Genomic DNA, 24,693 nt, shown 5'->3' on the forward strand with positions numbered 1-24,693 from the left:
AGCCTTCCCCGAGTAGATTTAGTTTTAGAACGGGTCTCAGTTCAAATACCCAATCAAATTTGTAAATTTGTATAACGCATAAATAATTCCATGACGAGATGATCAAATGCGCTTTAAAGAATGGGGACACTCTCCAGATTGAATTGGAATTAAAAAAGTTGCTTTTGAGGAGACGGCAAAACCGGAGTACCCGGAGAAAAAACCTCTCGGGGACAGGACGAGAACCAACAGAAAACTTAACCCACATATGACGCCGGGTCCGGGAATCGAAGCCGAGCCACATTGCTGGGAGGCGAGTGCTCTCACCACTGCAACATCCCTGCTCCCACAGTATTTTGCTCTCATAACAAGAGCAATGATAATTACATTGTAATACGCCATACCTTTTCGTGAGAAAGGACTGACCCAAGGAATTTAAAATAAAGATAGAAACTCGTAGTCATGGACTCTTGTTATAGGATACATTTGTACATCTTTATTTTCTTAGCAGATAAAATAAATGAACAAAAATGCGGGATAGGCAAGTAATTTTCATGCTCACACATTTCTGATTCATAACCAAAGGTCTCAGCATCCGCATTAGAATATAGAGGTATTTCTATTGTTATTGTCACTGTTCAACATTGAACGTTCTTGCTCTACAGATGCGTGTTCAAGCTGTTTAGAACTCCAATCTAGCGCAGGCCTCTGATCCTTTCTCACCATTGCTTTCCAATTTCGCGATCCGAGATCCAAACTGAATCGCTCGCTTTGGCAGCTCCGATGACGACGTCAAGCCAAGCAACCGCGCACCTTGACGCAGTAATAGTTTCTCCCCAGTCCCCCGCGGCAGGCCTGGATCCGTCTGCAATCAAAGGAGACAGTCTTTGTCAGTTTTCAATCGAGTGAGCATATCTCACATGGTTTGCAAATATAAAGGCTTGTTCCACATATTTAAGCTTGAGGCCTAGAAATGAGGTTAGGAAACTCCTCATTATCACAACGAACTTGAAGAGAATTCAGGCAACAGTAACTGACATCAATTTCTCAAATTCATTTTAAATAATTCATCAACGGAAAACAAAGAAAATCACTACTGTGATTGTGGCTTGGATATGTGTTCCTAATTACCATAAAATCTTGCCAACTTTAGCCTTGAATTTCTCTTAGAATTACATGTCAAACACCCCTCTTCACTCTCAACCCACTTCTCAGTGCTTGGATGTCTGATGAAACACACCTTCTCGTGTTTGCAATATTACATAAAGGGTACAAATAACAATGCATTTTGGCTAGAATAATTATAACTGTAAGTTATATTAAGAATCAAATGCCAGGTCACTTAACCTTTATCCAAACGGGCAGACTGTTTAGAAACGAGACAACCTCTTCATCGAGGAAAGGGAACCTTGCTTCCCTGCCATGATCCGATATACACCTAGAAAGTATCAATAAGACAGTTACTAACCTAAGTACGAACTGCGACTAACAGCAGCTGACAAACACGGCCTAGATGGGGTTAAAGTGAAGTATTACTTGCCCCGTTTTATAAAGTGTCAAGTGTATTTAATTTTGAATCGTGGTGTTGATCTTCCAAAACAATAGATTTTTTTTTTTGTCTAAGGCAGCCGACATAGCGGAAGATACAAGGCACAAATTCCCATAAGATCACGAGAGAGTTTGTAAAATTACTTTAAAAGAAGAAGGTACAAGCATTCATCAACTGGCTCCTTCCAAAATAAGAAATAATTTAACTGACGCATACCATCACAGTAAACTAATAAGAACTGGAATGAAAACAAAGCAAGAAAATCCGCCATGATTGGGAGTAAAGCTTGGAGCAAATACACAGGAAGGATCAGGAAGGGCGCAAAGCGGGACACAGTTCCTATGCGAGGTGTTCACGCTCAGAAAATTAAAATATAGTCTATACAAGAAAACGCTAAAAGGTTTGAAAAACTAATAACACAATTACGTTATTTTAATTGAAATTAGAGTGACAAGGTAGAAAAATCGGCAAGAAAACGTTTTGAAGGCAAAAACATCAACTGGCAGCCTGAGACAAAATAATGGCTTTAAAAATCTCACAGAATGGTAGATTTGATTTCAGCACCCCCTGGTCCGAAATCAATGTAATGAACCGTAATTTTTCTTTGTAATCATGCACTTTATTCCAAAACTTCTTAATCTGTTTTGCTCTATAGAATTACTTTTCTTTCTTTTTTCGATGTAGTCGTACAATTGCAATTGGTGGCATTTTACTAAAAAATATGATAGTGCCCGAGTCGGGCTTACAGGCTGTATGAATGAGAATGATTTATCATTCAGTAAAGTGACACAGGCACCCGAGTATGCCTGTGTCACTTACTGAACAATACATCATTCTCATTTTATTCACCAGGCTCAAAATATGCTATCACATTTATTCCAAGCTGTATGAAGCAAAAACTGACCTATCATCGCGGCCGAGGTTTCGTTTTGATATTCGCTTCACTTCCATTTCCATTTCGTCCATTAAACCCGACCATCCTTCATTACTGAAATAAAAAGTAACACAAAATGGCTTCAATACTCAAGATCATTGTTTTCGGGTTTATCTTATCAAATGTGAATGGCATCGTTTGAAGATCTATGAACTCGAAAACTTCAGGGACAGAATTTACGAAGCTACCCAAAGTTAAGAAAGCCCTCTATGTAAGGTAAAGGATTGTTGGATTGTTTCCAAACAACACGTTGTATTCAAACAATGATCGAGTTAGATCTCACTTTCTTCTTCTGCCGGAATGAAATTACTCGAACAATCCCTTGGATGCATCTTATTCTCAGATAGCTCTGTTAATCAGTCCCCCGATTCTTATTTTGCAACAAAAAAAAATGCGCGGCCGTTCGCAAGAAAACGAGAAATTGTCGAATCCGTACGTCGCTGGTTTAAGATTGTTGTAAAATCCTACCCATAAACAAAACAAACAAATTAACGCAGTAGAACAAAATGATAAAAGTATAAAGTTATTTGATTACATGAACCGAGTTCTGTGCCTAGCATATCCTCCAAGTTGCTCATCAGCTCCCATACCAACCAGTAAAACCTGTTAAAATGAAACCAACAAAACATGTTAGAGATGAAACCAGTAAAACATGCTACTATGAGAGGTGAAACCAGTAAAATATGTTACAAGTGAAACCAGCAAATCATGTTAGAAGCAAAACAAGTAAAATATGTTAGAGGTGAAACCAGTAGATCCTGTTAGAGGTGAAACCAGTAAAACATGTTAAAGGTGAAAAAAGTAAAACATGTAAGAGGTGAAACCAGTAAAACATGTTAAAGGTGAAACCAGTAAATCCTGTTAGAGGTAAAACCCGAAAAACATTTTAGAGGTGAAAGCAATAAAACATGATCAGAGAGTGAAACCAGTAAAACATGTTAAAGATGAAACTAGCAAAACATGTTGAACCTAACTGATAAATGTTTTAGAATGAAACCAGAGAAACAGGCCATAAAAAGAAGAAGGCAAATCTGGAAAAAATTCACTCGCAGCCAAGAATTATAGAAAGCCTATTAAAATGTGACATGGTATCTTGGAGGACAAGTACGCATCAAAAAGAGTGTTAATGTGAGAAGGTAAGGCCACTCTTCCTGAGAAGCACTGCAGCGAAAAGGTGTGTTAGGATGGCTCTAACAAGGCAAAGGAGTATTAAAATTAAAGAACTGATATCAACTCTCAACACTCAACCAGATTCCATCCTCGCAAACTTATTCAAACTAAAAAGGAGAATCAATAACAAATCAGTAAAGACAACTAACATGGGAGGCGAAAGTATTGTGATTATACCTTGGCTTTGCTTGTGTATGTTTCTTCTTCGTTCTCCGCTAGAGTATCCTTCCTGCAGGAGGAGCGTAAACGTCCCCTCCCCCGGGCAGCAAACCACAACGCACAGCCAATACTATCGTCCAGTACTGTGTTCAGGGGGGACACAAGGTGGCTGATATGACGGGATCTGAGTAAGTGAAGAAAGCGTTACACTCACGCCACATGTGACACAATTTCCTGAACACGTTACATGTATAAAACTTTAACGTGAAATCCTAGACGAAAACCTCAAACAAAGTACTAAAGACAGAATGGACAGATAGTCAAAAGTGGGGAAGATTGAAAAAGGTTGCCTCATAAATCTCAAATTTGCTTTTTTTTTTCTTGACGTATGCCATAGCAATCAAGCTTTCAGTTACTGAACAGAAATCCTCGGCGTGGGGATATATTTTAACTGTTTAACAACGAGAACACGTAAACTTAAAACGCTGTCACCTGTGTTCCCAGATCAAGTTGCAGAAAGTTTTAGCAAAGAGAATTTTATTCCCCAACTGACAAGCTGTTCAAATAGAGGAAAGATCCTCGCAGTAAGTACGCAACTTAAGCAGTTGCGGAAAGAAAGCCTGAAAATATTTCAGGCTTGAACGGAATTCGAACCCATGACCTCTGTGATGCCGTTGCCGTGCTCTACCAATTGAGTTATCAAGCCAACTGGGAGCTGGTCCGCAGTTCAAAATATATGTTTCATATATTTACATTCATTTGACGAGCCGTTGTTGGCTTTACGAAAATACAGACTGACCTTTTTGGCAAGTACATATAGCTTCTTAGCTAAGTATGATAGCCACTGGCCAAAAGTGACATGATGTGTTCAAATTGGAAACCAAATCGTCTCATAAAAACACAAAACAGTGCGGGGATTAAACGGAAAAGGCTACGGCAGAATCGTGGCCGACCTAGCATTGAAAACGTTTCCAAAGACATCTTTTTTATCATACCTCATTTCCTTCAATTCTTCAAGCGTTACATCAACCTTCAGGTATTTCGAAAAGAAGAAATTGAAAATTAAAATGGCAATGTAGCGATTGCCATCATAGCGATATTTTTAAATGGCAATAAATAATCTTTAATATGAATATAAATATTTTTAAATAGCTAAAAATAGCTTGTCCAGCATTATGGTCCTTCAGAGCAACGAAAATTGTCTGTTCGAATTCTATTTAAGATTATTGTTTAAAATTTATAACTTAAAAAAATATATATTTAGACTGCTCCAGCGAACAAATTTTGTGTTTGGAATTACAAAAATAATCTGTTCTCTATGAGCGGTATTTTCTTTTGTAGAAAATAGTTCGTTAGACGTCTGTGGATAAAATCCTAAATTGTGACCATTCAAATGAAAGCTACTGAGCAGCACTTTCCTGCGGTACTGTTTATTATGCTGTCAAGGTGGTTCTAACGATTGAGTCTGAACGAAATCCTAAAGTGTGACCATTCAAATGAAAGCTACTGAGCAGTACACTGTACTTTCCTGTGAAACTGTTTAAAACGTGGAACAAACTCACACAGTGGCTGACTTTTTGAATTATTATTATTATTTTTTTTTTGCTGTTGTTTTTGTTGTTTGCGCGACTACTCAAACTAAGCCTACGAATACTGAACAGTACTTAGCGGTGGTGATTTTCATTGTGCTGTAAAAGTGGTTTTCGTTTGCAGCGGAGGACTAAAGCTCGAGAATAGCTCATCTAAAGTTGTGTGCTTAGTGACCTGGCCTTTGATTGGAAACGAGACTAGCAGTAACTTTGTCTTGATACAAACCTCACTGCTTTAGTTTACTGAGGGAATGAGCAAAGATATGACTGTTTACCTCAACAAAATTCCACTGCCGCGCTGGGTTAATGAGTTGTAGCTCTTCCAAACCTGATAATCCCGTTATTCTGTCAGGAACACTAAAGTTTCTCGTTACTGGTTTTGTTGTTCTGTTTTGTTTCATTCTTCCCTTCTTTCCACTCCTCTTTTGCTGATTGTCTGGTTGCGATTTTAGTTCAAATGCGACATTGATAAGGTCTATGGCTTCACATGCAGGAACAAATCTGTGAAAAATTTCGGGATTGTTAAAGCAGGGTGTTACGTCGATGGGATTTTTTCTTTTTGGGTCAAGCTGCGCTGAAATTCAAACTAAATGGCACCGCTTTTGTTGTGGCCCAGACTGAGTTGCAGGTTACAAGGGTCCAGTGAAAATAGAGCTTTTGAAAAGTGCTGGTCTACTGTCTTTTACACGGGAAAAACGTTTAGTTTGCACGGGCCCGGTTCAACGCCCTCAAGGATCTTAAAACCCGATTCGAAACCACAATATTTTATATTTCGTTTAGGCTTTAGCGAGGGTATAAGTATTTCGTTACAAAAATTGTAGATAGGGGCCGGAGAAGCGAATATGGTACGCATCTTTACATTTGCGCAAAAATGTGTGGTCAACCCAGCTTTTTAATTAATCCGGACCCAATTTTACTGCACTGTAAGCGCCATAAACATCTTGCGCTTCATCTTCCACCAAACGCATCGCCGCCCAAATATTCCATCACCGAATATGTCACAAATCAAATCAAAAGTACTGATTTACATTTTGATCTGATACGACCTTATTAAAATGGCGAGGAATATAAAGCTCTCAAACAATGACTGTAATCGACTTACTTGTCAGCCAAAGCTGCAATCATCATTGAATCAATTCCACCCGAATATAGAATACCAACTCGAGCATCTTTCACCTGTAAGGGCAAATTGGATGATGCTTCCTGCGAGCCCTGCGGAACTGGATCGCTTTCTGTTCTTGGTAAGTTAAAAACACGCTTCTTCACTGCTTCACCAAGAACAGCGAGAAACTTGTCTCTAGCCTCGCTAAAAGTCGAATTCAATTTAGCTCTATGTAAACTACTTTGACTGCTTCCTTTTGTGATAGTTTTCCTGTCACTGGCTTCAGTTGGAGTCAAAATATCATTTGGCATTCCAACACAAGATTTCTGGGAGCCTTCAGAGTCAGTTAAAATCCCAGCTGATTCGTGGCAAAACTGAACCTTGGGAACATCCACTTCAGTATTTCTTGTTAACGACGTTGTGTGAACCGCACTAAACATTGCATTTAAGCCACTGGCGCAATCTTCAAGAGTCGGCTGCTGTTTATCAGAATTACAACTCGCGCCTCTGATTCCCACATTCTCTAACTCAGTTTTATTTTCAGCAATTTCAAGACTAGAAATATTGTTTTCAACCACATGCTCTTCGACTGCTCCCTGTGTACTGCTATCTTGTGCAACTAATGTTTCACGTTCTTTTCCAAAGTTTTCGTTCATTTCTTCCTTCTTTTGCGGGCAAAATCTTCGCCTGTTCTCTTCAATAACTTTCAAATCCTGCTCGTTAGGCATTCGCTTGTTAAAGGACACAATAGGACACATCAAGAACAACGGATCTTGTGTATCCTTGTTGGTGTACTTCCAGTCGAATTTATTGATTGTTAAAGGAAGTTTGTAATCTTGTTCACTTCTTTCAAGCCGTAAATCTACACAATACAAGCCATCCGCAGGAATTTCTTCAAAATGCTGAAATAACAAAAAAAAAGCATTTATTAATCCACCGGCTTGGTTTTTGACTGTACATCAATGAAGCGCAATAAGGGAAGCAGAGGAATAACCGCTAACCGGTTACATAAATAAATAAATAAATAAATAAATAAATAAATAAATAAATAAGTGGAGGCAGCGTGGTCGAGTGGTTAGGGCGACGGATTTGAAATCCGGAGGTCCCGGGTTCAAGTCCCGCTCTGACCGCTAGCTGGAGTTGTTTCTCGGTAGCCCCAAGTTCAACTCCTCGGCGGCGCTTGTAAATAGCCAGCTGGTCTGCCTCCTGCCAGTTGGGATTTTTAACCATGTTATTTTCAATTTGTATTATTTCTTTATGAAGTTTAATGCTCGGCCCCACTAGCACTTGTGCTATAAACACTGCCGAGGGTAAACACTGTACATCAATGAAGCGCAATAAGGGAACTAATAATAAATAAGTGGAGGCAGCGTGGTCGAGTGGTTAGGGCGACGGACTTGAAATCCGGAGGTCCTAATAATCTGTGGGACGTTTAAGAACCCACACACTGTTCGAAAAGATTTGGTGTGGTGGTCTATCTCTATCTCTGATTCATGCGCGGGTTGGGTTAGTGTTTACATGCTGATATCCGATCTCACTCCACAGAAGAATTGTAAACCGCCATGAGACTATGTGATATGTGCGGTATATAAATACATTACCATTATGAATCTATTGGAAATTATTGGCACGTTTTTGGGGGAGCCATTCCATGAAAATGGAATGCCATTTTCATTCTAGAATCATGAAAATGCCATTAGAGTCATTCTGCTCCTTTGGGAAGCGTAAAAAGAATGGACAAGTTTTCACTCCTATTTCAAAATGGTTTCTTTCTATTCTTTTCTATTCCAGTCACTGTAACAATTCACATTCGTTCCATCCTCAGATGAAAATGCCTCCGAAGATATGCTTCACTGGGCCGCAGTCTGAATGGATATCCAGGTCTCCGAAATGCAGTTCTATCTTTTGCGTTTGAAGGGCAAATCCGTTAGTGTGATCATTCAAATAAAAGCTACAGAACAGTTTTTAGCTCTGATACAACCAATGTTTAAACAAATATTTAAAACAGCCAAGGTAAAGTAAAAAAAAATTGACATCTAAAGAAAACAGGTCGGTTTTCCAGATACTGAGGATATGCTGTAAATCAAATTCCTTGTAACTTGAAACAATGCTCATCATATTTCAGCCTGCAAGTCAAAAAGGATATAATACAGTAGATATAAATTATTGGAGAACTGAATGCTTACCAGATTTGTATCACTTGTAATAGAGTTTCTTTCAGCCACAGAAGTTACCACTAAAACATCATCTGAGTTTGAGGGAAGATGCCATAACAAGCTACGACGCCCAAAATAATCTCGACCAAACCATAGCTTCTGCTCAGCTTCCTAAAAGAATTGCAAATGAAAGTGTATCTATGAATGAGAATTATGAAGCATCTTGTCAGAGAAACAAATTTATGACATAATCCTATGGTTACAATGAATAAAAAGAAAGACAGACAGAGGTAAAGTCCATCCCAACCAACTTGATTGTTCTGTCTGGCAATCACATGTACATTATGTTGTCGTTATGTTACTTTACGTTACGTTACGTTATGTTATGAGTAATCCCACCTGTCTCAGGCTCAAATGAATGAATAAATAAATAAATAAATAAATTAATTAATTAATTAATTAATTAATAAAAAACAAGTTTGTTATCTGTTGTTAGAAAATGTGACTTCAACTTAAAGAATAGACAGTCCTGACATAGGGGCTACTGAAAAACATTCAGTTTATTTAGTAATTTGCATTTATTTAGTGTTCAAAGCAAAATTAAAATATATAATTAAGCACAAGTCACAAAAGGCCTGGATTTTAACTGCCAACCATCAAATCAGAAGCCAACATGCTACATGTAACCTCCTGACCAATGAGTCACCTAACACACCATCATAGAAGTCAACAGAAGTCACACTTTATGTTCAGGAGATGTTCCAAAAAGTCAAGAGTCCTAAAATTCCCCAAAAGTCCGAAAAAACCCCTCAATAAGATCATGCAACAACCGAGCTTCAATCCAAAATCCAACTCGCTTTATTTTGCTCGCCTGACAGATACACCGCAGTATCAATTTCAAATTTTACAAATTAGCCAATGCATGCACACTCTTAAACAAGGCAAACAAAAGCGAAATCTATCAATCAAAACAAAACCTGTCACTAAGCACTCTGAAAAGCACAAATTCAATAGCAAGTTTCTTGAAGTTTTCTTTAAAGTCATCTTAAAGGTCACAATACTTTACCTGCCAGTACACAAATGACCAAGGACCTTGAACCTTAGCCATTGTGGAAAGAATGTGCTCAGAATGCCTGATGTCTGAATCATGGCTGGAAAGAATGTTTAGCAAGACCAAAGAATCATTTTCATTCTCCTTTACCTGAAAAGTAGAGAATAAAATCAGGATTTTAAGTTAATCAGGTTCATGTTGTGTTCACTTTTATTCTTGCACTAGGGATCTGCGGAAAAAATGCAATCTTCAAGTGTAGATCTTCTGGATTTAGTTGTTCATAGTGCTAGTCTAAGCAAATCCTGGATTAATGTGCACATTGAATCAAGTGTTATTACCAATCAAAAAAGATTTTTTCAAAGAGATTTCTGTCTCACTGTTTTGACTTACATTTGTCTTTACCATCATCTTAACATTAGCTTTCAAAAACAATTTTAAACCAGTGAGATAAAGACCTTGGTTAACTTTTAATCATGGATTAACATTTCAAACAACTGAGCCCTAAGGGCTAAGGTTGTACTGCTTTTGGCCTGGGGGAGGGGGGATATCTTGGTGAAATGCCTCTCATTCTATGTGAGCCTTCATTATACATGTATCTCCCTTGCAGTGACTCAGTGACTGAGCATTCAGACAACAAAACATTACTTTTTACTGGGATGACCATTGGCCAAAGCTGGTGGAATCTTGCATTTAGGGTTTGGAGGACCAGGGAGTACATACCCCCCCCCCCCCCTCCAAAAATTCTGAAGGGTACTCCTCCCCCCACAAGGTTCACTCAAGTTACTACTTCATGCACAGCAGTGCACTTAAGACACTTGTAAGATAAGATACATTAATAGCAATTCCCCTCAGGGCTTTTCAGTAACTACATCAGTGATCATGAACTAAATAAAGTCTCGATCACTTTCATGATCCACTGGATTCACATAATCATAGCTTGCCTCAAGTCCGCCAAATATTTCTCCATTCCATAACAAGATATTTCCGCACTCATCGATTAATGGCTGAGGAGTCCTCTTGCCTCTTAAATGAAGCACCGTACCAATAAGGCTCAAGTAACATGTTCCTTGGTCAGTTTTACTATCAAAATCTTTTCTCCCTGTGTGATCTGGTCCTCTTCTTTCAAGATGGGGAAGTAAGGAATCTAAAAAAATCTGAGGAAAGGGTTTCTCTTTGGTAAAAATAAAAGGCATATTTGACAAACAGACAAGGCAAAATAAGCGTATTAAAATAATCTAAATCACCAGTCGAAAATTACGAAGAAAAGACTATATACTTCTCAAACCTGAAAATTACTCCTTGAGCTCTCATTAACTACGAAAAGACAGCAGCAAATTCCACACATCGTAAACAGTTTTACTCTAATTCATTTTAGCCAAAATCGTCTTGTTCGTCCGCCATCTTGAAAATCACTTATGCGGCGCCTATGATATGTCTGGACAGTGGTCTCTTTAGTAACTGACTCCCAGTCCTTCTCATTAGCACTCAAAATTTTCAACATCTAAGATGGCGGCCGCCAACATGGAAGACAATTTCGAACCCCTCGAAGCATCAGTTCAAAATATCATTGCTCAGAATTCGTTGCGTTGGGTGTTTGTTGGTGGGAAAGGTGGCGTGGGGAAGACAACTTGTAGGTAAGCAGGAGTCGGCAGTCATCGCGAGTCTTGCATTCTACTTCAGCATGAGAGAAGTATTTCGGGGGGAATTTCTGTCGAAACGGTATAATTTGCATCCATTTCTTTTATATTCTAGTTTTGTCGTTACAGCAAAATTTTCACTAACCAAAGAGAATTTGGTTTCTTTTGTGGTAGGAACTAAACTTAGAGATCGTTTTATATGTACCTTAAATTGTAAATTTTCGGATAGCCAACATTCGTTGTTTTGAAAGCTTTTTTAAGGTTATGGTATTGAGTGTTGACTAAATTGAATTTATTATCATTCTGATTCTTTATCTTACTTTTCTCTATTAAGCAGGTATCAATGTTAAGATGGAGAGGGGGTGGGGGGGTATGGGCAAAGGAACGGCATTTGAATTTTGTTGCAATTTTTTGGTCAAATTCCCGACCCCTGGGACTGGAAAATAGCTCAAATTTGATAAAAATATCCCCACCTGGGGGATAACAAAACCGTGTAATGACTTGTATTAAAAGTAATGAAGTAATTTGAAATGTACGTTTTTAACTCCTGTTATCGAAGGTAGATTAAGGAAGATTGAAGTTGAATAAAGTCAAGCCAAAAAAAAAACAATCTCCGAGACTTTTAGATTGTTTCCCAGCAGCGGAAAAGGTGTTGGGAGGATATCGCGTTCGTTATTAATTGAGCTTCAATTATCTGTGCTGGTACTAAGTGATCTGAGCTGTAGTAAATATTGGAACCACACCAAATTAATTAAACAGGAATGTTTTTTTTGTACCTTTCCAGAAGGATTACATTGCTTTTTCTTCACCGTTTACTCAACAAAGTGGAATACTACAAAAATTGTCACATGTAGTTGAATACCCTTCCGTTTGACATTGTAATTGTATGAAATTGTAATTGTATCCGTCGTCGTGTTCTTATCTTCTTTTTTAATTTCATCTTGTAAAATAATAACTGAGGAGACCTAATTAATATAAGCTTCATAGTTTCCTTTAGGTCTCCTCGCCATTGGTACATCTATTTTTTTCTATTTTTTTTTTTTTGCTTACATTGTATTTGTGGTGTGGCAAAATAAATAAATGAGCAAAGGTTACACGGACCCTGATGAACGGACTCTGATAAACATCACCACATACCATAACTGAAACTTGAATACAAGATGGCGTCTCCTCTAGGACCCAGTACTCTGCGCAGTTAAATTCAAATGGACCCAGTCCTCTGCACGGTCAAATTCAAATGTCCGCAGCATGGGGCAAAATTAGTATTTACGTATTTATTCAGTATTAATGTTTGTATTTTTGTAGTTGCAGTATTGCCCTACAACTTGCTAAAAACAGAGACAGTGTCCTCATAATCTCAACGGATCCTGCTCATAATATATCAGATGCATTTGACCAGAAGTTTGGCAATATCCCAACAAAAGTGAAAGGCCGCCACAACCTTTATGCCATGGTAAAGACTTGGCTAATAGTTTGAATTCGCATTTGTGTGATTCCAGAAAATATCTATGTTGTTGTGCTATGTTTTGTTTGGTTTTACTCTTTCAAACCAGTTTAATTTTCATTTTCCTTTGTGCAGTATGCATTACCATAATCTGAGACAAAGGGAAATGAAAATCAAACTGGTTTGAAAATTTTGAATCCAAAAAAAAAAATTTTGAACCACAACTTCTATATCCCCTCAGAAGAATACCCTTAACCCTTTAACCCCTAAGGCAAAATGACATTTTCTCCAGATCCAAGACTACAAGCTCAATGTCCATGTATGATATACCATTTTAAAGCTACTCATGAGTGTATTTCATAACTGATATAATTATGAACGAGAAAAGTTATGGCTTTGAGATGAATGGCCTTAAAACGTAAAAATTTAAAACTTCAAAAACGTCCCAATTCTGGAGTATATTAGGTATACCCCTAAACTATAGCTATTTTGCAGGTCTTAACATCTTCATTAATGTGAGAGATGTCTTAAGACCCACAACTTCTAGGGGAAAAAAGTTGAAAAGTTATGGGGGTGATCAACCATACCAGATATGGGAGGGGGTTAAGTTTTTATCCTTTTAATGAGTAGATTTTCACAAGACCATCTTGGTGTAAAAAATTCATAGAAATCTGTCAAATATTGACAGAGTTGTGGCATTATGTGCAAATTGGCACTCTTAGGGATTAAAGGGTTAATAATAATATCCAGTTATTTTTTAACTATGGAGCAGTAAAGAGCTCTCTTAGTGTCTATAGATACATGTTCAAAGGTGAATGGCATTCCTGGTCGAATTGGAGTTTGGAAATGTTGGTTTTTGTGGAGGGAGGAAAACCGGAGTACCCAGACAAAACCTCTCAGAGCTGGGGCAAAAACCAACGTGCCACAAACTCAACCCATACATAACGTTAACTCCAGGAGGCAAGTGCTCTCAACACTGCACCACCCCTGCTCCCTATCTCCAATTTCTAAATTGGACACTTTTTATTACAATTTAACATCCATTTATTGCAACAGTGGTGGTTACCCTTAGTAACAATACTGTCTCTTCTCTTTCAGGAAATTGATCCTAATGTTGGATTTTCCCAGCTTCCAGATGATATTTTTGATGAGCCAGGTAATTAGATAATTAGGCAGAGATGTTGTAATATAATAATATTATTGATATATGTTCTGTGTTTAAATATATATTTTTTTGCTTTGAATTTTCTCAAACCAGTTTAATTTTTGTTTTCTGTTGTGCAATATTCATCACCATAATCTGAGACAAAGGGAAATACAGTCGAACCTCCCTTTGTGACCACTTCTCATAAGTGACCATTTCTCATTAGCGACCACTTCTCTAAAATACCAAAAGTTTTCAAGTCAAATCACTATAGATGGAATTCTCGTAGGTGACCACCTCCCGTAAGTGACCACCTCTCATAAGCGACCACTTTTAGAGATGATTGTTTAAAATTTTCAACTGTTTTTAACCTCCCGTAGGCGACCAATTAACACACAATCTGCTGTTTCTCTCTGTCGCAGTAACATATTGACCCACATCATTACAGCGGACGCTGTATTAAAATCTCACAGCCGGAGCTACCGGAAGTGTCTTCCGAAATAGCTTAGCATTGAAACAATAAAATTGATGACATACACGTGCACTCTAGTGTACACTGAAATAAACTTACATCACGTTGAATCCCTTGTAGAAAAGAAACTTTCTTATCTTGTAAATAGCATGCTATACATGCATGACCGGTGATGACTCTCTCAACCTTTTGATTAGTTAACAGAAAAATTGTGGCGATAAAGAACGTCAACTGGATTATGTAACAAACAAACGTGAAAGTTGTAGATGTTTTAAGCTCAAAATTTAACATTGCAAAAATGCCGTTTACTGTTTGCTAATAAATCAGACAGTCTAAAGAGAAGTTACTACTTTGGGTTTCGATAAACACTAGCAAAAGGGTTTGGTCTTCGCAATTACTATGTGTAAATTACCCGAAATTTAGATCCCGCTGTGGTCCGACCTCTGGTAAGCGACCACATATCCTTAACATTATGGGTGGTCGCTTACGGGAGGTTTGACTGTATTAAGATGCAGAGTAAATAAATAAAATAAACAAATCACTTTATTTAAGTGTTAACGTATTTAGCACAGAGCACTAATTGGGGACACTATCCAGATCAAATTGGAATTTAGAGTGTTGGTTTTTGAGTAGAGGGGGAAAACTGGAGTACCTGGAGAAAATCTCTTGGAGCAAGGACGAGAACCAACAACAAACCGAACCCAGGCCACAATGGTGGGAGGCAAGTGCTCTCACCACTGTGCCAAACCTGCTCCCCCTGTAATTGATCTATAGTACCTTTTTATCTGTCATTAATGTTGTTGTTTTAGCTCTGCTTCACTGGCATTTTTGCATGTGGCCTTGAATTCGTGCAGGAAATATTGCTCCAATGTTTTATCTGCGGTTTTGCACTTCTTGTACATATTTAAAAACTTATGATTATGCGCAAGATTTCCATTTTTATCACAAAATGCAGGCGCGTAGGAAAGGGTTAGATAGGGGTGTCTGTTGAGCCCCAAATCTTTCTGAGCACCGGAGGCGCTCTTACTAGGGGGGTCCGGGGGCATGCTCCCCCTGAAATTTTTGAAAATCTAGGTTCCCAGAAACCTCATTTCCTGCATTTTGAGACCCACTTTAGGCAAATCACAAATTTGTTTTACAGCAGCTTCTTAAGCTATATACATCATTTCTACGGCATAATTGTTTCAACTTAAACAAGAAAGTTCAATGTACATTCCGCGCCCTGTCAAGTTCTGATAGCTATTCGATCTGCTGATAGTCATACACCAAGCTGGTAAACTGCATCATTCTCGGGTGTAGGCCTTGGCTTCGAACAAATTGACTATCTCGTCAAGATTGACAGGCATATCATATTTGATATGCATTAGAACCAGGGCGGACATTCTACTCCCTCGCATGGTACACCTCATGTAGTTGTTCAACCTCCTCATTGTGCTTTTTCTTCCGCCATTTTTGATCTTCCAAGGGGGTTCGTTCGAACCCCTCGAACCCCCCCTCCTACGCGCCTGAAATGCAGTGCAAAGCAGCAGATAAAACATTGGAGCAGCATTTCTTGAGGGAATTTGAGACCACTTGCAAAACCTCTGGTGAATCTGAGCTAAAAGAGCAAAATGCGATCTGAAAATTATGCACCATAGGTTGGTATGCTCCGAGCCCCTCAATTGCAAATTATGCAAAAGGGTTTGATCAAGAAGATACAAGTACAAAATGATTGTCTAAATGACTCTTTAACAACTATCCAATCATTTTTTATGTTCATCATCATTCATCTCAATCATTTTTTTTTTTAGATATGATGTCCATGGGCAAAAATATGGTGAAAGAGCTTTTAGGAGCATTCCCTGGTATTGATGAAGCCATGAGTTTTGCTGAAGTCATGAGGTATGTAGAACACAGAACATTCAAAGTTTCTTCTATTAAGAATTTGCTTAAAACTAGCTCAAGTCGTGAGATTTTTCTTCACTTTGCAACACCATACAAATAACCTTGCTTACAAGAGACGATGCTTATAACTTGACGCTTAAACTTTAATGTATCATTCTGGTCTCAGGTCCGGAGCCATCAGGTTATTTCAAGGTGTACTGTACATTGAAAGACTCTTGAACCACTTTAAGAGTGCTTACCATTTTGCCAAAAAATCCGGTTTGAAAATTTCGGTTTGAAATCAAATGGTAAGGTAATTTAAATTTATGTAACAGTTACACCAACCGGATTTTTTCTTCAAATGGTAAGCACCTTAAGTGTCCACTCCGTTTGTTAAGTTTTGTCCTTATAATGATAATTATACCTGCCCTGCCTACATGTACTTTTTCTGACTCAAAAGCATGAGGTTTTTATCCTGGGAGTGCCAGGATTTTTCAGGACAAACGTTCCGAATTCAATAATTCTGATGTTCTCAAGACAATGATTATACTCCATACGGACCTTCAAATATCATCGATTTCAGGGAAAGTATCGTCATTTACTCATTTTACATGGACTTTTCGTTTCTTTCATTGGTTTGATTTAACATATATTTGTAAAGTGTATCAATTAAGGTTGTAATATCTCACATTTTTAACCAGGTGTGAGAAATTGGTCCGTAAGCATGAGCTGGCGTGAGATTGAAGTTTTCAACCTCAAGGCGTGAGAGCTGGCAGTTATATGATGTTTTTATTTATTTATTAATTTGTTTATTTTTTGTTGTTGTTGACAGGTTGGTTAACTCCATGGATTTCAGTGTAGTTGTGTTTGATACAGCACCGACTGGCCACACTCTGAGGCTGTTGGCATTTCCATCCATTATTGAGAAATCCCTTGGAAAAATCCTGACCCTCAAAAACAGTATAGGACCATTCGTTTCTCAGGTATTTTAACGATAGTTTTCAATAATTGTAGATTATTGTTATTACTTTTATTAGCATTACTTGTAAGCCCTTAGCAGTTCAGTTTTATACTCTGATTGAGGTATTAATAAAGCATATCCATCCATCCATCTATCTTTTTACAATAACTGTCAAAATTCCTGCGCACTGGTTGGCTCTTGACTATTGTCTGTAAGAGTATGGACAATAAAAGCGGCATCAGATGTAAGCGCGTTTCCTCAACTGAAAATAAAGCCAATTCCACTCGTACTTTTTCCATGTTATTGTGAAAAAAAAGGTCGACGGCAGTTCTCTTTGGCCCATACTCTTATAGACCATGAAATGATGCTGTAAAATGTTAAAAACCTTGCAGTGAAAGCACCTAGCTGCAGCTGGTGGTTTTGAAACTTTTATGGCGTTATTTCAGGTCTATAACAGTATAGAAAAAACCAGGAAAGATTTATTGCTCGACGTTCCGGGGCCATCGTGACTCCATTATCAAGAAACTAGTTAAAAAGCATGCAAGTAAGGAAAGGTACAAGATAAGCATAAATTAGAAAAAACGGCCAAAACAAACACCTTGGCGCGGATGACCCCGAAATGTCGAGCAATAAATCTTTCCTGGTTTTTTCTATGCCTTTGCTTTAGCAAATCCCTGCTGATCAAATATAAGAGTATAGACCATAGAAAACTGCCGTCCATTTGTTAAATTTGTCTGTCTGAGTTATTCTAACTTGCATTTCATTCAGCACATTCCTCAGAGTGGGTATAGAAACACTCATTAGTGAAACCTGAATAATTATTTTTCCTGTGTGTTCAGGATTGAATAAATAAACCTTTATTTAAGTGTCATACAAGTGTAAATTCTAGCGCTGAAGCAGCGCTAATTGGGGATACTACATGTAGTACGTAATAATTGGAAAGTTAACTAAAGATATATTACATCCAGATTGTTGTAAAGGAGATACTCTACTATTATTTCATTATCTTTCAATCAAACGTGGTTAGCCATAACCGATGTTAGTACAGTAGTTATTAAAAGACGGACTCACTGGATAACTCATTGGATAGCCCTCTGACGGGTTAATGCTAGAAACCTCAGCCGACTCGAATCTCTTTACGATGGCCAATTAACCCTTTCCTGCCCGAGGGAAATGGCGAATTTTTCTAAATCGCTAACTATGAACTGGGAGACCACATGTGATATACCATATAAAAGGTATTTTCTGGAGTATGTTATAAATCACACCAACAGAGATGGAGGAGGTCACATATAAGAGTGAGAAAAGCCCAAAACGAAAGAAGAAAAACATTGAAAAAATTCCTATTCGTTGTACATACTGGGTATCCCCTAAACTATAGCTTAATGTACAGCTCTCAGTGCATTGCTTGTTGTAAGATATCAACTGGACCCTTAACGTAGAAAGGAAAAAAAATCCAAAAGTTTGAGGGGTGGTAAATCAAGTCTCATATGGGAGGGGGGCATGATTTTATGCCTTCAATTTATAGATCTTTCAAAGATCTTTTGGTTGTGCAAATTTTACACAAATTGACCAAATACTGAGCTCATAATTGTGTCTTGTGCCATATGGCTCTCTTGGGCAGGAAAGGGTTAACCTTATCAACGCTGTTGATAAGCCAAACATCTGTCAGTGGTGGTTGATTTGATTGGCTAGTCTTAATAAACGTCATTTTGAATTTCTATTTGTTAGTTTGGTTCAATGCTTGGTATGCACGACTTGAGTGCAGATCACATGGCGGACAAGCTAGAAGACACATTACCTGTTATCAAGCAAGTCAGTGAACAGTTTAAAAATCCGGTATGTCTTTTATCCATCCTTTTCCCTAGTGGTACGCTATGAATCTATGAAAGCTTTCTCTCTTCATACGGTGTAGTTGAATTATAAGATTATGTAAGAGACCTTGTATGTACATGCGCACTGGTATGCCTCTTTCGCTCGTCTTATCCCCAGGGAAATCTCCACTTTAAGGCTCCATCCACACCAGCGTTTTAATATTGTTTTTACCTATCCACACAAAAACGCTCTAAAACCTGGGATTGCGCATGTATTAACATCACAAGACCATCCACCATCTTGGATGGATGCTCCGATTTGGACTGGAACCGATGGTATTTGACGCTTTTTGCGTCACCGTTTTCAAAGGTCTCTGTTTTTATCTGTCCAACAAGTATGGGATTTCAAACGAAACCGCGTTAGTTTGGAAGGGAGCTAAGATTGCGGCAATGCTGCACAAGCTCGTTCTGAAGACCTCTTTGAATACTAAGAATACCCCGGTGACAAAATAGTGGAGGGATACGTTATCAAAGCTCGCAAAAACAAGATAAATAAATAAATCACTTTGTTGAAGTGTCAACGTATTTAGCGCCGATCACTAATTGGGGACACTTTCCAAATCAAATTGTAATTTGAAAGCGTTGGTTTTTGAGGAGAGGGAAAAATCGGAGTGCCCGGACGAGAACCTCTCGGAGCAATGACGAGAACCAACAACAAACTCAACCCACATATGACGCCGAGTCCTTTAATCGACCCCGGGCCACATTGGTGTAAAACCACTCTTGTGTTGGCAGAATGAAAGTCCGGCATTTTTCCCCCAGTTTTCAGCTTTCTGAACTTCTTGCGATCTTTTTTCTGTGTTTTTACCTGCCTCGTCCTCTTTCATTTGAGTGGCTGAATGTGCCATTTTCGCTGCACGCTGACAACGTGACAGTAGGGATCTTTTAAAAGCAGCGACGACGGCAACGTCAACGAAAACGTCACCTGAAAATATAACTTTATTTCATTTGTTCCAACTCGTTCAACTTTTACAGAAACGGCGAACTACCCAGGAACCAAATTGGTAGGAGTGGCGTTCAAGTTAAGAAAGAGAATGAAAAATTCACCGTCGTGTAGTAAAAGAATTAACCTGCGATCATGCCCTCCCTCCTCCCTACGTCTCAAAAAGAAAAAGCGTGATCGCAGGTTACAGTATTTGTAGAAGTCATGGGTTCGAATCCCACTCAAGTCTGAATCTTTCTCCAGCCTTTCTTTCGCAACTGCTTTTAAAAGATGAGTACGTAAAGACCATGGTCGTCTCTAGGGGGAGCAGGGATGGCGCAGTGGTGACAGCACTCGCCTCCCACCAATGCGGGCCAGGTTTGATTACCAGACCAGCCGTCATATGTGGGTTGAGTTTGTTGTTGGTTCCCGTCCTTGCTCCGAGAGGTTTTTCTCCGGGTACTCCAGTTTTCCCCGCTCCTCAAAAGCCAACATTTCTAAATTCCGATTCGATCTGGATTATTCTCAAGCACTTTATCATCATGAGCCTCTGGCTCGAGACAACACTCCCCTTGTTACTCATTGTCAATAAAAAAATTACCTTACCGTCAATTTACTTTTTTCATTACAATGCTTAAAGTAGCCCGAGGAATCTTACAACGAGGAAAGCATTCAACTTTCGTCTAGTGGACACCTTGCTATTACGGACACACCAATAATACAGACAGTAGATAAATCCCCCCCCCTCCCCCCCCCCCAAAAAAAAGTAGAATACAATCGCTTGACTGAAATAAATTCCCACTATTACGGACTTTCGCTTTCAAGGACACTTACCCCGGTCCCGAGGGTGTCCGCAATAAAGGGAGTTGACTGTAATCAGTAGCTTCCAACGCAGACGCTCTTAGGGATTGTCACGCATTCCTCCCCGACAGGAAGAATGCGTGACAATCTTTAAGAGCGTCCGCGACTATGAGGCTCAATGATCAGCGGACGGCTCTTGATTGTATCTCTTCGTGTATTGACGTGTCAATTTTTTTCTTCTTTTTAGGATCACACAACGTTTGTCTGCGTGTGTATAGCGGAGTTTTTATCGCTCTATGAGACAGAAAGACTAGTTCAAGAGCTCACAAAGGCAGAAATCGACACGCGTAATATAATTGTCAATCAACTGGTTTTCCCAGACAAAAAGAAAGGTAAGGACTTTACAGTTAAGGCTAGCTATTATTCGGCAACACATTGTAACGCTGCCCAAATGTAGTCATGGCGCACTCAATATTCGTCATCCGTAGTCAACAGATATCCTGCGATACACGAAATTTCGTGTGTCAGGGAGAAAAATGGCAAAATAAAGATCGTCCCCAGCTTTTCTGCAATAAAACTGTGCTTTGTTGTCAGTGTGTTGAATAACAAAACAACTGCCCGTTCCGAAGTTCATCAAGGGACTGGGCCCTAGTTTCCACATTGTTCAAATCAGTTGCGTCATTTGAAGAAATGAACCTCATCGCCAGAAAAATCGCAAAAACATTAGTAAGTTTACCAAGTTTGGTTGTCTCATTGCGTAGTAACCAGGCTGTGATCAACCTGTCAAAGATCACCCACATTCCATAATTCTGAGATGACGTCCCTCAAATCCATACAAAGTCTCAAATTTTTCCGATTTTTGAAAGCCTTCTACATGGTTGCAATCTAATGACAGAACCTTAAACTTGATTAACTAATTTTAATATGATCCTTCTTCTGATGGGCTCCAATTTCTGATTAGGGTAAATGAAAATTTGAAAACTCGTCCCTAGTCTCCATTTGAACTTTGGAACGCATAATTATCCTGCTCAATCTTGCTGAATATCCCCAAATTTTAGCCAACTCGGCCTACGGCCTCATCAGCTTAGTATCAGGCGATATTCTGCGCGATTTCGCTGGGTAATTGTTAAATATTCTCCTCGTAGTCCTGAGTGCACAAGCGACAACGAGCGGGAAGGCAACACGTGTTTTCTCACCTAAACCTTGAACAGTTCCTGTATTCGCCCCAGGGATAGTCGCGCGGGAACTGACTCGTCTCCAGTCTTATTCTTAAATCCTAAAACAGGGCGGCGTGGCCGCGATTGGGGGAGGGTGGGGTGGGTAGTTGCTAGGAACAGTTCAGCGCGCGTGGAAATGCGTCTCGTGGTTTCTCAGTCCAGACTATCGACAGTCCTCCTTCATTCCAGTCAGGGATAAGGGAACAAGAAAAACGCGCGAGTGTATGGTAAGATTTCCTATTACGTGGAAACGCGTCGGACTTTTTTTGTGCTTTCGCGCGTGTGTGTCGCAATCGACTTCCCCTGCGCGTCGAATAAGCGAAGAGAAGCATTACTCGCGCGCGCATCACGTATCGTATTGTCACGTGGCTTTAACCTTTTTTGTTTTTCTGTCTCGTAGGTGCAACCTGCTCTTTATGCGAAGCAAGAGCTAGAATCCAAAAAAAATATCTTGAACAGGTAATGATAAGTTGGAACTAATACATCAAACACAAAGAAGAGTGTTTCGTGCGATTTCTCAACACCGCGAATTGGTTTGAAAAAAACGAGGCGCAGTCGATTTTTTTAAAGCCACTTCGACGTGTTGAGAAATCGGATGAGACACTCTTTCGAGTGTCTGATAAAGCTTCTTAAACCAGTAATAATTCTTGGAGAAATTCAAAGGACAAGCCTCACCAAATTTGATGACGTTTCCAAACCTCCATCAGTAGTGAGTTCCCTTGTTTTCTCGCCATGAATCATAAATGAGTTTGAGAAGGTTTATTCAAAATGGCCGTACTTAGCCTCGCTTTCATAATGAGGTTCACACCGACCCGGAAATGGCCTATTCGCTCTCTAATCGTAGGACTGATTTACAAAATTGTGAAAGTCATATTAATAATGTATTAATAATATCCAGAATCCTTAGGGTCTTAGCCAGTGGTGAGTCACCTGGACAAAGGCTGAGGTACTGGAATTTTTTCACGGCCGAAATCCTGCGGTAAAAAAATGCCAGCGTTGTGAAAAACGAATTAAGGACTGTGGCTCCTTTTGCTACTGCTCATGCATTCTGCGCATCTCGAGATGGTCCGTGAAAGTCGGGTTCTTAACGGCGTTGCCCGCTTAAACAGAGATATCTTTGCGTGGTTTATAAGTACGCGGGAAAAGCAGGTTTTGGCAAGGGTTATTGGAATCCGTAAAGAAAATTAGAGGTAACCACACACTTTTCAGTGATAGTAAAGCTTCAATTAAGGGAAAAATGCGAAACATTGTTTTGTATTTTAGCGCTTTTAGAATTAATGTTGCTTAATTGTCTCCAAAGAATGCGGGGTTACCCCCAATTTTCTTTTTGGATGCTATAGATCTGCTTTTCCCGCATAGTCATAGCCTGCGCAAAATTTGGAAGCACTGTCGTTAATATCTTATAGCTAAGCAACCTACCTAAATGAAAGGCAGAACCCTTAACAGGGCAGCCAATCAATCGATTTCCCCAGTCCCCCTCCAGACGGCCAACCGCTGGCGGAAGAACTTGAGGACTCTGGGTCTTGGGGGGACAATGATGACGTGACAGGAATAATCCATTTCCGAGTTGCTGTGAACCTTATTATGAAGCGAGGGTAAGTGCAAAGTTTTTATTTTGAAAATCAGTTTTCATTCATATGCAAACAAAACTAATTTGGATAAGAAAAGCTTTGCACTTAGCCTCGCTCAAAATGCGGTTCATGGCAACTCGGAAATGACCTATTAATAGGCCATTTCCGAGTTCCTTTGAACCTCATTGTCACCGAGCCTTAGTGCAAAGTTTTTATTTTAAAAATCAGTTTTCATTCATATGCAAACAAAACTAATTTTCATATTAAAAGAGTTGCTCTTACCCTCGCTTTCATAATGAGGTTCACAGCAACTCGGAAATGACCTATTAATTGTCATTCACTGGAGAAAGTTTATTATTTTGAATTTCAATAATGAGAAGACATCGGATGTCTATCCTGTGTGCCATTACGTCTCTAACAGAATCAGGTAGCAAATTTTTTCCCTTTTTGTATCGATTGTATCCATGTTTATATTTCTGTTTCCAGATTCAAGATTTGTATGAAGACTTCCATGTGGTTCGGCTCCCGCTTTTAGCCGACGAGGTTCGCGGACAAAAGCAAATCGAACAGTTTTCCAAACATCTCATCACGCCTTACACAGAACAACAATAATAAACACGCACCCAACAAAAAATTTCGTCACAGGTGTAAAGTACTTACGGCAACCATTATAGGTAAAGAGCAAAACCTTGGACTCCATCTTTTGTTGTCCCAATTTTTTTCACAGCACTTTTATTGTGCTGTATTTTTGTTACAGTTAATCCACGTCACGTGTGACCGGTATTTTTGAAATTTGAACGGAGTTTTGAAATTTACATGTCAGTTTTGAACATCGCCAACGAGATTTTAGAGTTCTCCTAGAAATTTCCCTAGTTTATTGACGATATAAGGCTATGAGTTTTTCTTTACATTACAGCTACAAGTATTTCAGAAATAACTATTTTTTCGCAAGTATTTTGAATCTTTTTTCCAGTAAATGCGTTTTTTTCGGAAAGATTTCCAGAGAAATGTTCAACATTTCATTCAAATGCCGTACATTGCAGACAGGAATTCGAATGTTCATTTCATTCTTGGAAATACTGGTCACGCGTGACGTGG

At 39.0% G+C, this 24,693-nt stretch overlaps 2 protein-coding genes across 2 annotated transcripts; one reads left to right on the plus strand and one right to left on the minus strand.

The window, feature by feature from the left end:
• Positions 1-454: 454 nt before the first annotated feature.
• On the minus strand, positions 455-11,121 carry LOC146477702 (asparagine synthetase domain-containing protein 1-like). The gene is made up of 12 exons (XM_085113171.1): positions 10,975-11,121; positions 10,631-10,843; positions 9,705-9,839; positions 8,669-8,809; positions 6,483-7,384; positions 5,656-5,881; positions 4,787-4,821; positions 3,810-3,975; positions 2,998-3,065; positions 2,433-2,516; positions 1,327-1,417; positions 455-844 (listed from the first exon to the last, which is right to left on the minus strand). The coding sequence occupies exons 1-12, from the start codon at positions 11,032-11,034 to the stop codon at positions 662-664; spliced, it is 2,304 nt and encodes a 767-aa protein (XP_084969297.1). The 5' UTR covers positions 11,035-11,121; the 3' UTR covers positions 455-661.
• A 41-nt stretch (positions 11,122-11,162) lies between these two features.
• LOC146477703 (ATPase ASNA1 homolog) lies at positions 11,163-24,292 on the plus strand. Its single transcript, XM_085113178.1, has 9 exons — positions 11,163-11,323; positions 12,632-12,779; positions 13,869-13,926; positions 16,177-16,267; positions 17,082-17,232; positions 18,942-19,049; positions 21,055-21,199; positions 22,425-22,483; positions 24,082-24,292. Exons 1-9 carry the CDS (start codon positions 11,196-11,198, stop codon positions 24,205-24,207), a joined length of 1,014 nt encoding a protein of 337 aa, XP_084969304.1. The 5' UTR covers positions 11,163-11,195; the 3' UTR covers positions 24,208-24,292.
• The last annotated feature ends 401 nt before the right edge of the window (positions 24,293-24,693 follow it).

Source organism: Pavona decussata, unplaced genomic scaffold (genome assembly GCF_977016875.1).
Source record: "Pavona decussata unplaced genomic scaffold, jaPavDecu1.1 SCAFFOLD_69, whole genome shotgun sequence".
Lineage (NCBI taxonomy): Eukaryota > Metazoa > Cnidaria > Anthozoa > Scleractinia > Agariciidae > Pavona > Pavona decussata.